Genomic DNA, 13,516 nt, shown 5'->3' with positions numbered 1-13,516 from the left:
CTTAGGGCTGGAGATGTGGCTCAGTGGTGGAGCACTTGCCTGGCATGTATGAGGCCCTGGGTTCGATACTCAGTATCCATATATAAACAAAAGATCCATGGACAACTAAAAAAATATTTAAAAAAAAAAAAAGATTATTGATCTTTTGTTGTCTTGGCCAAAAGGCACATGGTGAGAAAATAGCTAGCCTCTAAACAACTTGCAGAAAATGAAAACAGAACCAAGTAAAACTGCTTTCTTTTCAGGGATGTGAGACAACTTGCTCAGATTAGAACTTTAGGAAGGCATTTGCTCACAGTTAAGTACATTCACCAGTGAGAAGTTACCAGAGCCTACTGTACAACATCAGCAAATTCCTATATGTCCATAATAAGCAGATATGCTGCTTCCATATGCACTAACACATGACAGAAGCTTTACAATATCTCAGATGTATCTTGTGCCTTCCGCCTGGAGAGCAAGTCATGATTTACTCATATTCAAGATCTGTTTGGAAAAATATTTCCTTCTACATTTTAATAACCTATACATCTATCTTTATTATAACTTGAGACATAAATTCACCTGTGCAGCAAATTGCCTTGCTTCTTCTAGAGGAGCATCAGAAGGAAACTGATTTGTAAAGGAAGAACCATCAGGTAGACGGAATTGAATTCTTGCAACAGTGCTATGAAAAAAGAAAATTAAAGTCAGCATTTTCACCTCTACATAGTCTCAATATCATTTATTCTTTTTGTTGTTTTTTGGTACCAGGGGTGCTTAATCACTGATCCACATCTCCAGCCCTTATTGTATTTTATTTAGAGACAGTGAGTTGCTCAGGGCCTCACTAAATTGCTGAGGCTAGATTTGAACACTTGGTCCTCCTGCCTCAGCCTCCTGAGCTACTGGGATTATAAATGTATACCAGTACACCTGGCTCATTTTTTTTTTTTTTTTTAAAGGTATAGATGGACACAATGCTTTTATTTAATTTTATGTGATGCTAAGGATTGAACCCAGTGCCTCACATGTGCCAAGTGAGTGCTCTATCACTGAGCCACAACCCCAGCCCTCATTTATTCTTAATAATACCCACTGAGATACAATTCAATGTTTTTTTTTTGTTTTGTTTTGGTTTGGTTTGTTTTTAAGAAAGTCAGCCCTCTTCACTTTTTTTTCAATACCTTTATTTACTTTTATGTGGTGCTGAGGATTGAACCCACTGCTTCACAAGTGCTAGGTAAGAACTCTACCACTAAGCCACAACCTCAGCCCATATTTCAACATTTTAATTTGTACGATTCACTGTTTTGTTTTGTTTGGGTTTTTTTCGCGGTACTGGGGATCGAACTCAGGACCTACCAGCTGAGCTATCTCCCCAGCCCTCACTGATTTTTAATATATTTAAAGGTGTGCAACCATCACCATTAATTTGGGAATGTTACATCACCCCCAAAGAGACCCAGAATCATTAGCAATCATTCCCCATTCCTCCTTCCCCCAGCTCCTGGCAACAATTAATTTACTGCCTCTATGAATTTGCCTATTTTGGGATATACCTTTTCATAAGAGTATCACAATACATGAACTGTTTTTTTCATATAACATCATATTTTTGAAGTTCATCCATGCACACATCATTCCTTTTTATTGCCAAATAATATTTTATCACATGGTATATACATTTTGGTTACCTGTTCTTCAGCTGGGTTATCATCACATTTTGGGAATTATAAAAATGCTAAAAGCTAGGTACTATGGCACACACCTATAAATCCAGCTATTTGGGAGGTTGAGGTAGTAGGATCACAAGTTTTAAGACCAGCCTCAGCAACTTAGCAAGAGTTCATCTCAAAATAAAAATAACTCTATTCATGTTTGGGTTTTTGGACATTTTCAGTCCTCTTGTATATATACTTAAGATTGACTGCTGAGGGCTGGGGATGTAGCTCAATAGTAGAGTACATTCCTAGCATGTATGAAGCCCTGGGTTCAATCCTCGGTACTTCAAAAGAAAGAAAAAACAAAAAAGAGTGATTGTTGGGTCACATGCTAACTCTATGTTTAACATTTCAAGAAACTGCCAAACTGTATTCCAAATTGGCTATATGATTTTACAATCTCACTGTAATGTGGGAAGTTTCTAAATTCTCCACCTTCCATCATCACTTATTGTTATAAGTTTGGGCATCCCAGTGGGTGTGGAATGGTATCTTAACTATGTTTTGTTTTGTTTTTGTTTTTGTTTTTATAGAAGGGGGGGTGCAGTGCTGTAGGAAAATGAATAAGGGTTTTGTGCATGCTAGGCAAGGGTAACCACTGAATTACACCTTCAGTCACTTATTGTGGTTTTGATTTTCCTAATGATGTCATACACACGCTTATTGACCATTTTGGCACCTTCTTTTAAGAAATGTCTATTCCAACCTTTCCATATTTAAACTGGGTTGACTTTCTATTGTTGGATTGCCTTTTCACTTCCTTGATAATGTCCTGTGAGGCGTAAGTTTTAAATTTTGATAAAATCTAATTTATTTTTCTTTTGCTGCTTATGCTTTTGGTGTTATGTCTAAGAAGACTATCCAAGATCACAAAAATTTACTCCCAAGAATTTATACTTTATGTAGTTTTACATTTAGGTAGGTTTATTTTGAATTAACTTTTTATACACTGTGAGGTAACGATCCAAATTCATTCTTTTGTGTGTGGATAACCAGTTGTCTAAGCGCCAATTGTTGAAAAGACTATTCTTCCCAATAAATGGGTATCCTTACAAGATTAACTTTGCTGGGTACAACAGTGCACACCTGTAATACCAGCAACTTGGGAGGCTGAGGAAGAGGGATTGCAAGTTCAAAGCCTACATGAGCAACTTAGCAAGGCCATAAACAACTTAGCAAGACCCTGTCTCACAATAAAAATAAAAAAGAGCTGGGGATGCAGTTCAGTGTTTCAGCACCCCTGAATTTAATCCCTGGTACCAGAAAACTAAATAAATAAACAAAATGATCATAAATGGCAAGGGTTGATTCCTGAAGGTTCAACCCTACTATACTGATCCATATGTCTATCCTTAGATGAGTATGACAATGTCTTGGTTGTTATAGCTTTATATTGTTTTAAAATTAAGAAGTATGAGTCCTCCCTTTGTTCTTTTTTCAGATCATTTTGCATTTCCATATAAATTTTGGGATTAAAATTTCTGCCAAGGGCAGGGGTTGTAGTTCAACGGTAGAGCACTTGCCTAGCATGTGTAAGGCACAAAATTTAAAAAAGGGTTGGGGATTTAGCTGCGAGGCAGAATGTTCTTGGATTCAATCCCAAGTACCCAAAAAAAACTATTAAAAAAATAAATTTTTCCGGGCTGGGGATATAGCTCACTTGGCAGAGTGTTTGCCTGGCAAGCACAAAACTCTGGGTTCAATCCCCAGTACCGCAAAAAAAGAAAAAATTCCAATTATAAAAGTAATACTTGTTAATTACCAAATATCAAAATACAAATAAATATTAACCATCCCCCACATGCACACAGATGTTTTAGGATAAAACACAGATGTACCTTCTTTCTCGTGCATAGGATTCCCTCTTGACTTCCATTTCTGCTTGTTTGGCCAACAAGGCAGCAGTTTTGGCAGCCTCTACTTCCTCTTTTGTCTTTGCAAAACGAGCAGCTCTCTCTGCACGATCCTTTTAATTAAAACATTATTAGACAATAATGACCTTCCAGTGCCAGGATGATCTACTTACACACTTACAAACACAAGAACAAACAAATATGTGTGGAATTCCTTAAAGTAATATCTGAACTTCAATCATTCTGGTTCTGGTATTTTTAAATCTTATCAACTGTTAGGAATAAGACTTGTGATCAGACAGTCACAGACATGAATTTACTCATCACTGTATTTCCAGAGTGTGGAATGAGATCTGGCACACAGAAGATACTCAATAAATATTTGATGAGTGACTAAATGAATAATCAATATTAAGGTAGGGATAATTTTCATATGTCTGACAACTGCTTAATTCTATAAGCAATCATTGCTTTATAGTGTGAGTGAATCCTAACTAATTCTTAGATTGTTTCCAGGGAATTTTTTAAAGTTGCCTTTTAACTGATAAAATGAAACATGAAGAAAAATTACTTTGAAAAAAATTATCTCTTAATTTTAACCTTTGCTATTCAAATTCAATATGTAATTTTCAATAAAGGAAAGGTCAGGACTGATACTCCTTGAGTTGCTAATATTATGTCTGTGTGCACTGTCTTGTACTAATCAAAAACCACTGTGCATAGAAAAACATTTTCACAGATGTCCTGGAGTCAAGCATTAAAAATGAACTTAAGTCAGACATGATCGAGCATGCCTGTGGTTCGGGAGGCTGAGGCAGGAGGATTGCAAGCTCAAAGCCAGCCTCAGCAAAAGTGAAGCACTAAGCAATTCAGTGAAACCCTATCTCTAAATAAAATACAAAACAGGGCTGGGGATGTGGCTCTGTGGTTTAGTGTCTGAGTTCAATCCCTGGTACCAAAAAAAAAGGAGAGAAAGAAAGAGAAAACTTAAGGAAGGCTCACCAATGCAATTTGCTGTTTTATACGCTCTCGAGCAGCCCTATCTTCTGCCTTCTCTCTGTTTCTTTCTTCTAGCATCCTTTTTGTTAATTCTTCTTCTTGTTTTCTTTTATAATCCAACATTTCTTTTCCAGTTTTTCTCCTCTCGATTTCCTTCTTTATCTCTCTCTGAATCAAAGACAAAGTACTACTGTTTTATGTACCCAAAACATAATTTGTTAATCTGCTACAGATCATCTTTTAAATATAAAGAAAGCTGGTTGTAAGATCTAATTAAAAAATAGAACCTTGGGGCTGGGGTTGTGGCTCAGTGGTAGAGCACTTGCCTGGCACATGTGAGGCACTGGGTTCACTCCTCAGCACCACATATAAGTAAACAAATAAAATAAAGGTCCATCAACAACTAAAAAAATTTTTTAAAAAATAGAACCTTGCAAAATGTACTAGAATTTATTAATAGCATCTTTAATGGTCAAATGTCTATCAATTTATAAATTTTTGCTAGTGGTTAGGTTCGGAGTATAATGTAGTTAAATTAATCTGAAAGAAAGAATTATAGGTCTTTGGTTTCTACTGACATACGACAGTGATTTATTTGGCTTGAAGGAAATGATAACCTTCCTATATTCAAAGCCCAAAGAGATGATACACAGGTGCTACAAGAGAAAAAAATTCAGCAGAATGTTCATGCATTCCTTTTTCACAAAAAGGAATTAAACATCTGATCTTCTGCCTCAAGTAAAATAATTTTAATTTAAGTCCCTTTTTATTAGTGTAAAAGACTCATTGCGTAGAGGAAAAAAGATGATTCAATCTATTCTGAGCAATTTACAAAAAGAACACACAAAAGTATACATTATGATCTGAGTACAAAAAACAATTCCCTTCACTGTAACATCAGAACAACACTGATATAGGAAACGATCCTATGTCTGCAAAATCAAACAGAATAATTTACAATTCCCTCACTTAACAGTAAGACAATGTTAAGTGAGTGAATTTTACCTGTTCTTCCTCTTTCCTTTTCTCTTCTCTCCTCTCTTCAAGTTTTTTGGTTAGTCTGTGTTAAAAAAACGAAAAAGAAAAAAGATATACTGAGACACATCATATTAAGATTAAGTTCATGTAAGAGATGTATTTAGCCTAAACAATTGGGAAATATAGAAGCCAAAAAGAAAACTCCTGAAGGTACATCAAAGATTTATCTGCCTGTCCCCTTGAGTCAATGGGAAATAGACAAGAAATAGGGGCTGGGGCTGTAGCTCAGTGGCAGAGCACTTGCCTAGCATATGTGGGTTTGACCCTTGGCATCACATAAAAAAATTAAAACAAAGGCATGCTGTCCATCTACAATTACAAAAAAATTAAAAACAACCTTTTTTTTTTTTTTTTGGTCTAAGACTGTCAAACAACAGTCAGATCTACCCTGTCCTGATATGCATATTATAAAGGTAATAATATGCTCAAAGAAAAAAAATGTGGCATCTTCAGAACAGAGCAGGAAAAAAAAAATCCATAATAGTTCTTTCATAGATAATAGTATAAATTATCTTGGTATATATCCTAAATTGTTTTTGTCTTGACTTATCAACCACAACATGAACACCAGTATGTCTAAAACTTTTTCCTAATTTGAAATGGCATTTAAATTCCAATTTGCAGAACCACACAAGTAAATACGAAGTGACATAAACAAAAAACAACAGAAACTTCTCTTATCCACTGCAACTAATAACATTTGATCCTACCTCCACAATAAAAGGCTACCCAACCTGTTTCACCCTTTGCCTCAAACCTTCAAACCCTGTTTCAATTTTCAGTTTTCACTTCACCCCAAGGTGGTGCAAGTCAGGGTGCACGATGGTGGGCCTGGTGTCATTAAACCAAACACAGAAGAGGATGAGCCTCTGAGAACTTGGGGATCTCTGCTGCTGTTCTTCCAAATTTAAATTCTTTCCTCATAACCTTGAAGGATCCAGCCTGCTTTTTACTTGTTACTTACACAACTCCAGTAACAACCAGAATACAGGTTTTGTTTAAAAAATGAAGCTGATCTTCACTGAATTGAGTGAACTCAGATTCAGTATCAGTGACCATTTTGAATACTTTTCCCAAAGTATTTATATGAACAAGAAAATAAATCCCTGTAAGAATTTTTTTTTTTTGGGGGGGGTGCTGGGGATGAAACCCAGGGACTTGTGTACATAAGAAAAGAACTTTACCACTGAGCTACATTCCCATACCCCTCTAAAGAATTTTTAAACATCCAAATAACACTAAATTGTTTTAAGGCACTATTAAAAATATTTCTGCATACGCATTAACCCATATAACTTAAGAACCATACCATAAAAAAACTACAATTTAACAATCACTGCACTTTAAAAAATACTAAATTAAAAATAACAAATCAGTAATCTGTATCTGATTATTAGACAAACAGAAAATGACAGAATATATATGCACATATACAGAACCCAAGCTCAGGAAAGTCAAAATGAGCTAAAGTTTTTGCTCATCTGGAGGTTACTATCCTTATGGCACAGAGAGAAAAGAAGTAAGTGACAGATGGAAACATACATACCAAATTACCAGTAAAAAAAGGAATTTTTAGAATGATCAGACCTATAGCTGACTGATAATTTCAGAGACACAGACAAGTTTTATCTCTTAGAATGTAAACTTTATAAACATAAAGGTCGAGCAATCAAAACTTTCATCCCAAAATTCTAAAACTTCATTTGTGAAACTTTAGCTTTTATTTAAATTAATGAAATAACTCAAAACCATTGCCTTTTAAAACAAAATGCTACTTGCAAAAATAAGAGCAAACCTTTCCACTCTGACAGTGAGGTCCTCTGCAGGTCTCTGACTTGAACATCCACTAGGCTCCTGAGAGGAAGTGGCGTGGTCTGAACTTTCTCCTCCTTAATTATTAAATAAAAAGAAATTAGATTTAGAGCATTCAAAGAAATTTTTAAAAATTTATTTATTGGGGGGTTACTGGGGATCTAGCCCAGAAGTGCTCTACCACTGAATTATATTCTCAACTTCCCCCAGATAATCCCCCACCTTTGTTTTGAAACAGGATCTAAATTGCTGAGGCTGACCTTGAATTTGTAATACTCCTGCCTCAGCCTCCCAAGAAGCCAGGATTACAGGCATGCAACATCACACCTGGCTTTAATGCAATTTTTAAAAGGTATAACCTCTGGGTTATGACATCTGTTAATAATCTTGTTTCATAAACATTTCCCCTAAGAAAAGAGCAGTAGACAAGAAATAATTACCAATCCTAATGTTTGGATCTGGATAAAATAGGGTATAAATGAAAATAAGGCAACTACCCAATTGAAAGTCACCAAAGTAAAGGTCAAAAATAAAACATGAAGAGAGATCAGTTTTTCAGGAGGTATAGATGGCCAGAGGTAAGCTTTACTCAAGAGCAGTGCTATACAGTATCTATGATGTCCAATACATTAGCCACTGGCTACATGTGGCTATTGAACACTTGAAATGAGGTTACTGCTGGCGAGGGACGAGGTTTTTAACTGTATTTAATTTTAAACAAAATAGTCTCATGTAGCTCTATGGTGTGGAATACTGTTGCTCTAGAAGTCAAGTTTGATCCTGGGTATGACTCTAGACTACAGTGGTCTGAAAGATCTTTTTCTGTTGACCCAAGTGATTCCTTAGAGTCTTTTTATATCTGTACTAGTACTCTAAAGGATTTCCAAAGGATAGAATTTTATCTTGGCCTATTCCAGAAGAGTGTTATGGCCTCTTACGTCCTTTTAGAACCTGTTATTTCTCTTCTTACCATTTGCCACCAACCTCTTTCTTCTTTACAGTTACTTTTTTCCTTTTCTTTTTTTCTTTGGTGGTGCTGGAGATTGAACCCAGGGTTTTGTGCATGTGAAGCAAGCACTCTACCAGCTGAGCTACATCCTCAGCCCCCAGTTATGATCTTTGGAAGAGAACTATAGATTATGGAACAACAACGACTGGGACCGAGTCCTGTGGAGTCACTTCAGTTAGTAATTTAATCTGTGTGCCTCATGTGCAAAACGAGGATAACTTCATACAAGAGAAAAATATTTTAATACAAGTAAAAATGCTCAGAACTACTGAGACTAGCATATAGTAATTCTTCAGCCAGCAATAGATATAATTAATATTACCAAGTAAATCCAGTGGTGCACATCTCTCTTTTCTTGGTACTAGGGATTGAACCCAGGGGTGCTTAACTACTGAGCCATATCCCCAGTCCTTTCTTGTATTTATTAGAGATAGGGTCTCAGTGAGTTGTTTAGGCTGGGTTTTAACTCATGATCCTCCTGCCTCAGCCTCCCGAGTTGCTGGGATTATGGGTATGTGCCACTGAACGCGATTGCACATCTCTTTATTTCTGCCTTCAGTGTCATCTTCTAGGTAGCTTGCAATCAACCATAGTGGGAGTAGGTACATTTGGAAATTAGCAAATACCACAAGTAAGGTTTTAAAGTTTCCACAGAACCTTTTGTTAAACATTTACCAGCACACCACTACATATAATCTTTGGATAAGTAATAGTAACCACTGGCAGTCAACAGTGTCAATAGGAAATTAACTTTTTAGTAAATAAAATGAATGCCAAGGACATAATTATCAGCAACAAAGTGAACAAAACTTTTGAAGAAAACTTAAGGACAAGTTGGGGAAAGAAAGTGCTGTATAGCAATTCAGTTAGGTGAATTTATGACCTACAATCAAAGAGAAATAGATAGATGTCATACAGAGGAAGATTCCCAATGGTATACTACAGAGATCTGTTTTCAATATTTTATAAATGAACTGAGGTTGCAGAACATTTATCTCTAACTTTATGGGTAACCCAGAAGTGGGTGGAAGTCAGTTTCTTAACAGTCATATTTAACTGCTAATCCAGAATAAAAAATTCTGGATTGAAAAAGAAAACTCTATAAGCTAAAACAACTGATAAAATTGAAACACAATGAAAATGTATTAGAGGAAGTTCTAACTTTGGTTTAAAGTCAACTGGAATATCAGGCATAATATATCCCCTGATGGAAATATATACCATCTAAAAACAGCCAGTGAATTTGTAGGTCAACAGAATTTTCCAACGCAAAGAAGAGGTGGAAAAAAAGATTGAGAAAATGAACCTGTGTGACAAAAGCATGATGCCTAATACACATGTAATTAGCTCTAGTTAAGACAGGAAGAAAAGGGACAGGAAAATATTTGAAGTGACAATGTGCTAAAACTTGCCAAATTTGGTCAAAGTCACACATTTACAAAAACTCAGCAAACCCCACACAGGATAAATATAAAACATTAACAAACAACACAAAACAAAACAAAAACCTAGCTTGGGGTGGTGGCATGTGCCTGTAATCCCAGGAATTTAGGAGGCTGAGGCAGGAGGATTCCAAGTTCAAGGCCAGCATATGCAACTTAGTAAGACCCTATGTCAAAATAAAAAATAAAAAGGGCTGGGGGTGTAGCTCAGTGATACAGCACTTGCCTAGCATGTGCAAGCCCTTGGTTCAATACCAGCAGTACAAAAAAACGAACAAAAAAACAGTCTAGGGCTGGGGAGATAGCTCAGTTGGTAGAGTGCTTGCCTCACAAGCATAAGGCCATGGGTTCAATCCCCAGCACCAAAAAAAAAAAAAAAAAAAAAAAAAAACCAGTCTATGTAGGTATATCACAGTTAACTTGTTGAAAACCAAAAAAAAAAAAAAAAAAAAACCCAAAAAAAAAAAAAAAAAAAATTCTGAAAGCAGTCATAGAAAAAGAGCATATTCCACAGGAAAGGAGGGAACAGTAAGAATTTGTGGAAATTTCTCATCAGAAAACAATGGAGACCAAAAGTCAGCAGAATGACACTTTTAGAATACAGAAAAATAACTGAACTCCAAGTCTTACATTCAGCAAAAATATTGTTCCAGAATGAAAATAAGAGACATTTTTAGGTAAGACCTCAGACCTGCACTATAAGAAATGCTGAATGAAATTTTTCAGGCTGAAGGGAAATTATATCAGAGGAATCATATATCCCCAAAATGGAATGCAGAATTTAAGAAATATAAAAGGTTAATTATTCTGTTGTAGACCTAAATGAACTATTTTCATAATGGAGTGACCCAGTTCTGTATGCATTCAAAATGTGAATGATCTGTAGATATAAAACCTCAAAATAAGACTGATAGCTATTCCTCAAATATTCAAAACCTGCCATGTGTAATTCCAAAAAGCAGCACTGAAGTTAATGAGAAGCTATAGTGCATCAATTATAGCTCAATATAATAAAAATTTAGAATTTATTTTGAAAACTAAAGTTGTTCAAACATAGGCCTCCTAGCAAGGAAATGATGAGCTTCCTATCAGGAACATATTCAAATACAAAGAGTCACCTACTTACAATGGTTCAACTTAATGATTTTTCAACTTCATGATGCTGTCAAAGCATACACAACATTTAGTAGAAACCACACTTCAAATTTGGGTCTTTTCTTGGGCTAGTAATATACAGCACATTCTCTATTGTGGGTGGCAGCATCAATCCACAGCTCCCAGTCGCCACATGATAATGAAGGTAAACTACTGATATGCTACAGTGTACTGTATTGCTAAGTTATGATATTCAGTAGGTTAAGTATATTAAATGTCCTTTGGACTTTCAGTGTTTTTCAACTTGTGACGGGTTTATCAGGACATAATCCCATCTACAGAGGCTTGATGGTTATCTGCTTGGGATACTAGAGTAGGGTTACATGTTAGGATAGTAATATTCTCACTTCATGGATTTACCTAACTTTACAATGCCTGATACAAAGCTTTTATACTAGATAACTCTGACTACAATTCCAAATATATAATATAAAACTTCTCTTCTGCCTTTTCTACCAACCCTTTTGCAGTCACACCTCTTATTTCTATACCTCTCTTTCATATTTATTTTTTGATGTAATTTAAAAATAATACAAGCTGGGCATGGTGGCACACGCCTATAATTCCAGCAGCTTGGGAGACTGAGGCAGGAGGATCACATGAGTTCTAAGCCAGCCTCAGCAAAAGAGAGATGCTAATCAACTCAGCAAGACCCTGTCTCTAAATAAAATACAAAATAGGGCTGAGGATGCGGCTTTGTGGTCAAGTGCCCCTGAGGTCAATCTATGGTACCAAATAAGTAAATAAAATTAAAAAATAATACTATTCCCTTAAAAGTATATATAGCATTTCAGAGGTTACAAAAACAACTACAAATAAATTAGTTCATTTGAACCTTTCAAAATTCTCTAGACTGGGAGAGTTATAAAACTGCAAAATGTCACGACATTCCTTGAAGTACATATATAGCACAGCAGCAGAATTTACTACAGAGTATCTGAGAATAAAGGATATATTCTCTGACTTTATCATCTTCTGCCATTACATGACACGGATATAATTAAGACCACTCTAAAATTAAAAATTTTAAGTTGAAGATAAGAAAAAGAAAAACAATGTCCAGTAGCACAATGGTGCATGCCTGTAATCCTAGCTACTTAGGAAGCTGAGGGAAGATTACAAGCTCAAAGCCAGCCTCAGCTACTCAGAAAGACCCTCTCTCAAAATAAAAAATAAAAAAAGGGTTGGGGATGTAGACGAATGGTAGAGCACCTCTGGATACAATTCCAAGCACCATAAAACAACAACAACAAAACCTAAATATTGCACGCATATTAGGCAAGTGCTCTACCACTGAGCTACACTCTCAGCCCTTTAGGTTTTTTTTTTTAAGTCCTATGATTTAAAACATTTTTTATTTGTTCTAATTAGTTATACATGACAGCAGAATGCATCTTGACACATCATATATAAATGGAGTATAACTTCTCATTCATCTGTTTGTACATGATAAGAGTTACACAGGTCCCGTAATCATATGCACACAGGGTCATAATATCCAATTCATTCTACTATCATTTCTATCCCAACACCTCCTCCCTTCTTTCCACTCCTCTCTGTCTACTCCAAAATACCTCTATTCTCCTCCCCCACCATTGTGAATTAGCACCTGCCAATCAGAGAAAACATTTGGCCTTTGGTTCTTTGGGATTGGCTTATTTTGCTTAGCATAATATTCTCTAGTTCCATTCATTTACCAGAAAATGTTATAATTTCATTCTTCTTTAAGACTAAGTAATATTCCATTGTGTATATATACCACAGAATCTTTATTCATCTATTGAAGGGCACTTAGGTTGGTTCCATAGTTTAGCTACTGTGAATTGAGTTGCTATAAATATTGATGTCCAGCCCTTTAGTTTAAAAAATATTAATCCATGCTCTTTAAAATAAAGTGAAGGGATAATTCTATTTTGCCCAAAAAGGTATTCTAAAAATTACCTGTTGCAATATCTGACTTTATATCAGAAGTAGGTGGTGTCTCAGAAAGCTCCATATTTCTAGACTGAGAGTTTTCAGATGTGTCAATAGGTTCAAATGAGGCGGATGGAGTAGACACTGAACTTTCTGACTGGCTGCCATTTGCCACTGATGTTTCACCTTTTAATGAGTGCATCTAGGAAGAAAATAAATTGGAACTTAATTAGCACATAAGAATCTGAATTTACCATGATAAATGAAACTGAGTTAAATCACTTATACTAGAGTATAAGTACTAAACTTTCATAAGTAAACAAACCTAAAATTTATAATCCTAAATGACAAAATTACATCATGGAATTCAATTGCAAGCTGGTAAGACCATAAAAAAGGTGTTATTAAATCCAAAGAAAAAGTTACAACTTTATATTATTAGTCTTTTCCCAAAGTGGATTGAAATAAGAAACTGAGTTTAAAGTCCTTAAAACATGTCAAGCAATATACAGACAGGGTCTTAATAAGATAGTAACTCTCTCCTGCAACAAAGTAATGGTGATATGCATTATGTGGTTGGGGTAGGGGGCA

The 13,516-nt window shown here is 35.6% G+C and overlaps 1 protein-coding gene across 1 annotated transcript in view; it reads right to left on the bottom strand.

Moving 5' to 3' along the window:
- Positions 1–13,516, bottom strand: part of UBXN4 (UBX domain protein 4) — a 32,190-nt gene that overhangs the window by 7,088 nt on the left and 11,586 nt on the right. The window contains exons 5-10 of the mRNA XM_079135669.1: positions 12,953–13,127; positions 7,389–7,482; positions 5,561–5,615; positions 4,559–4,723; positions 3,542–3,669; positions 565–667 (exon numbers count right to left, since the gene is read on the bottom strand). Coding sequence (XP_078991795.1) covers positions 565–667; positions 3,542–3,669; positions 4,559–4,723; positions 5,561–5,615; positions 7,389–7,482; positions 12,953–13,127 — 720 coding nt within the window. The remainder of the gene's footprint in view (positions 1–564; positions 668–3,541; positions 3,670–4,558; positions 4,724–5,560; positions 5,616–7,388; positions 7,483–12,952; positions 13,128–13,516) is intronic.

This window comes from Sciurus vulgaris, assembly GCF_902686455.1.
Source record: "Sciurus vulgaris genome assembly, chromosome: 3".
NCBI lineage: Eukaryota > Metazoa > Chordata > Mammalia > Rodentia > Sciuridae > Sciurus > Sciurus vulgaris.
This window is presented reverse-complemented; position numbering and strand designations above follow the sequence as displayed.